We start from the raw sequence: 4,490 nt of genomic DNA, 5'->3' as shown, positions 1-4,490 counted from the left end.
CGTACTTTTACGATATAATTTTTTAGAAGTTTATCTTTTTTTCAAAATTTTATATTTCTAAAATATTAAAATTGACTTTTTATACTTTTTTTTAAAAAAAAATATCTAACTGTTATTAAAATTATAAAATACTTTTTTTTTGTTAAAAAAATGTAATTGAGTGTTAGAATGCACCACAACATCTCAAACTCACGTGATGATCCTTTTATTATGGTTAGCCTAGCTACCTTCAGGTTCCAATTCAACCCAATAGTCCTCCCATCCTCCAAAACCCCAACTCTACAAATAATAATGGGATCAAAGAAATAATAAAATGAATATAATAAAGTAATACAAAATATGTCTGCACCCACGGGTTACTTTAATTTAGTAATTCTCTAGTGTATTCAACACATTATTACGATATTACCCCCCCACTCCCCCCACTATATAATAACTCCCTCTCCCTTCCTCAAATCTCGTCTTTCAATTCATCTTTTCTTCTCTCTTCTCTCTCTCTCTCTCAAATTATTCCAAACCAAAACAACAATTAAAAAAAAAAAAGAATAGAAATGGAAAATAATCTACCAGTAATAGCAAAGAGAGTGTGGAGCATGGTACGTGTGGTATTCTTCATGTTAAGAAAAGGCATATCAAAGGGTAAACTAATGATGGACCTCAACATGATGCTCAAGCGCCGTGGCAAGCTCGCCGGCAAAGCCATTTCCAACCTAATGTTCCACCACCATCACCACGGTGGCTCCACCTCAAGCCGCCGCTCCCATGACTCACACCTACAATTCTCTGCCTCAAGGGAGTACGAGTTCAGCTGCAGCAACACACCCAACAACTTCTTCCCCATAGGCAAGCGCCACCGCCACAACAACCACAACCATTTCTTCACCTGTGCTCATGCCCCACCCACCCACGACGATGACGCCGTCACGGTCAACGCCGTCAAGGCGGTGCTGGAGATGCTAAACAATGAGGCTATGGTAGAGGCATCACCTGCGCTTCCAGGGTTCGGAAAGAGCCCAATGGTGAGGCCCTTGAGGGTGACAGACTCGCCGTTTCCGCTCCGAGATGACGACGGCGACAAGGACAACATGGTCGACAAGGCGGCGGAAGAGTTCATTAAGAGGTTCTATAAGGATTTGAGGAAGCAGGATTAATGAACCTAGCTTGGTGTTTAATTAGTTTAATTTCTCGTCTGTTAATAATATGTATCGTTGATTATCAACGTTGTTAATCATTAATTTTTGGATATTTTCATGACATATAATCCCGAGTTGTTTCCTTTGTGGGAGTTTAGGTCGCATGTTGTATGTTGTGTGTTTAATTTAATTATTGCTTATAAACAATAAAAGAAGAAATTATAGAGTGGAATCAATTATATAACTTTCCTCTGCTTAATTCTTTTCCATCAATTTTGTCTCTTGAATAATATTGGCGAAGAAGAACATTTTTTGTCGGAATTTGTAACAAAATAATATAATTATTAACTCTTAAGATGGGTGTGTATAGTTCTTATTAATTGCTTTATTTTTTCAATAATCATTCTTAAATTCTGTTAAAATTCTGAATTTTTGTTTTAGCTTGTGTAGCTTTATTCTTTGTTTTGGTTACTCGCAACTATTACTTTTTTTTTCTTCCACTTTTTTTTGTCAAAGGTCTTGAGGGAATTGATAAACGTGCATGTTCGTCAACAGAGCCCTTTCTTAAAGGAGAATAATTGAAGCTGAGGAAATGCTACTCTAAGAACATGAAAAATTAAAGATTGTGTAAAGGGCTTAAGCATATAGGCTTGTGTTTATCTTTCATGGTTAATTGAAATTATAAAAAAATGAATGAATATCCGAATTAGTATATACTCTACCAAACTGGGGAACAATTAATGGAATCTTCCGGTATCCTTCGTACACCTCCTTTTGTACTCAAAAGAATATATTGTATATTTGGATTTAGAATTAATTACCACTTTCCTACCTTGCAGAATTTTGGGTTGTAATCAAGCTTTGTTCTCTCTTTTACTTACCCAAGCTAATATTGTTATTCATCAATCTTGAATTCTTCTTTTCTAGTTTCTTCAAGTTTCAAGTTTCTTGCTTTTAGCCTCTTCTTCTATGCCTTCTAGCTAGTTAATATTATTATATATTTTAAATAGAATTTGCCTTGTATATTTGCGCACCCTCCAAATGTATGTATAAAGACAACGCATTTGGTAACAAATTAATGTATTTTGTGTTTGTGCCAAATTTTGAAAGATTTTGACCTATTGCATTCTATTGGTGTGATTGGTAACCCTGATTTGGTTTAAAGTGAAATTGGCTTTTACAGCTACACCACCACTTCAACTTCGTTGTCCTCATATGATTCCACTAACATGTCTAAGTGAAACTATAGCTGGCCCCTCTTCAAAATATTGTTGCCTTTCTCAACTTTTGCTCTCTTTTTTCCCCTCTCTCTCTCTCTCTCTCTCTCTCTTTCTTTCTTTTTTGCTTTTCCTTTTTTTTATTTTTAATTTGATGAGTTTTACAAGTTTTCTAAGATACCACTTTCTGCTGCTTAAGCTGATTAAGTAGTTGCTACGAAAGAAAGTGTTCATGTCTTCATGTATAAGATGAAAACCCACACATACAAAGAACCAGATGACCAAATTGACATTGTTTAACAAATAATGCTTTTGATGTTCCCATTATACCATATACGTACCTTTAATGATACAAGATAATTAAAAATCATAGAGTTATAGCATTAACCCTAAGCAGTTCAAAAGGGGAAATTAAATATCATGTATCCTCTAAAATAGATTTTTGCTACATACTTGTTGAGATTGGCTGGATTTTGGATTAGAAATATATGCATATATGGCTAAACAAATTGATGAAACATTGGTTGTCTATAACGAAGTATTAGGCCACAAATAGAAACATTCGCTATAGATTGTCAAATTACTTTTAGTAAACCTTGTATAATTTTTTTTGAAAGAAAAGTCCGTTGATGAGGAATGAATGAAAATTAAATACAATTAATTGACCAAAATAGCTGTGTAAGAAGTTTAACATTGCTGATATCAAATGATAAGACAATGATTTCAATGGGGGTCATACGTGGATCAAATTAGAGTCTGTTAACTTGATAATCACTATCGTTCATGAATTATGATTATAACAAATTCCAAAATGTCAATTTCAGCGAATAATAATTAAGTGAGGTGGATAACATGGATTGTTGTTTCTTGGGGGCAAAGATGCGGACCACTAAAACAAGAGACCCAGTCGTTTTAACTTTTTCAATCACAATAAAAGGTGGCAGGCGGTAAAGCCAAAAGTTTAGGTGAAGTGCTCGCTGAAACTACGAAATTAAGCATATCTAAGATTTTAATTGGGGGACATGTGTCACTTTTAGAACTGATCACTCCTCCCTTCAATTAATATATATAATATATTACATAGATATATATTATATATATCTATGTAATATATATATATATATTACATAGGGTTGGCAAAAACGAGCCAACCCGTCCTAAATGAGTCGGGTTGGGTTGGCCTAAATGAGCTGTCAACCTGATACAACCCGACCCGATACAACCCTAACCCAAACGAGCCAGCCCTCGGGTTAAACGGGCCAGCTCGCGGGTTGGGTATTTTTATAAATTAAAAAAAATAAAACGTTTGGTTTGAGCGTTTTAACGCTGAAGACCAGAATCATTTTCCAGCATCAGGGCGCTAACACGTTCTGGATGGACGTTTTAGCGCTCCAGACCAGCATCTTTTGGCTTCTTTCTGTAGCAGGGCGCTAAAACGTTCTGGATGAACGTTTTAGCGCTCAACACTTAGAATTTTTTCTCTTCTTCAAAATCTTCTTCCTTCTCCTAGAGCCAACCCGCGAGCTTTTTTCCGAGCCAACCCGCGAGCTGATTATCGAGCCAACCCTAACCCGGTTCGGGTTGGGCTGGGTTGAGTTTTCTGGCTCGTTTATTTTTTCGAGCCAACCCTAACCCGACCCGATTTTTACGGGTTGAATGCGGGTTGGGTCGGGTCGAGCCGGGTTGGCCCGTTTTGCCAACCCTAATATTACAGAATTCCTGCAATCATTTTTTAATACGTACTTCTCTAGCAAAGTTATTTTTGTTAACTATGCTTTCTGGAAGTACATAATTACAAAAATGTTGCTGATCTTCTTTTAATTATGTATTTTTCGAAGTACAAAATTAAAAAATGATTGCAGGAATTCTTGCAATATGAGAAACACATTTTCCATATACACATGACAAAATCATTTCTGCAGCCGCTCCACATACAACAGCAAGTCAGGATACGCATGTTGAACCTGGTTTTTTTAAAATAAAAAAAAAACAATGGTGTCCATTTTATTGTCTCAGCTATATATATATATATATATATATATATATATATATATATATATATATATATATGAGGTAGTATCCTTTGCCACTGGTGTCAAATTTGAAATTTGACACCTCATCTGAGAGCCATCAGATCAAA

At 35.5% G+C, this 4,490-nt stretch overlaps 1 protein-coding gene across 1 annotated transcript; it reads left to right on the top strand.

The window, feature by feature from the left end:
- The first annotated feature begins 480 nt into the window (after positions 1-480).
- Positions 481-1,354, top strand: LOC133303282 (uncharacterized). Its single transcript, XM_061503170.1, has one exon. The coding sequence runs from the start codon at positions 552-554 to the stop codon at positions 1,149-1,151; it is 600 nt and encodes a 199-aa protein (XP_061359154.1). The 5' UTR covers positions 481-551; the 3' UTR covers positions 1,152-1,354.
- Positions 1,355-4,490: the final 3,136 nt, after the last annotated feature.

Source organism: Gastrolobium bilobum, unplaced genomic scaffold, assembly GCF_033153095.1.
Source record: "Gastrolobium bilobum isolate Gb01-03AN ecotype WA unplaced genomic scaffold, APGP_CSIRO_Gbil_v1 utg21994, whole genome shotgun sequence".
Lineage (NCBI taxonomy): Eukaryota > Viridiplantae > Streptophyta > Magnoliopsida > Fabales > Fabaceae > Gastrolobium > Gastrolobium bilobum.
This window is presented reverse-complemented; position numbering and strand designations above follow the sequence as displayed.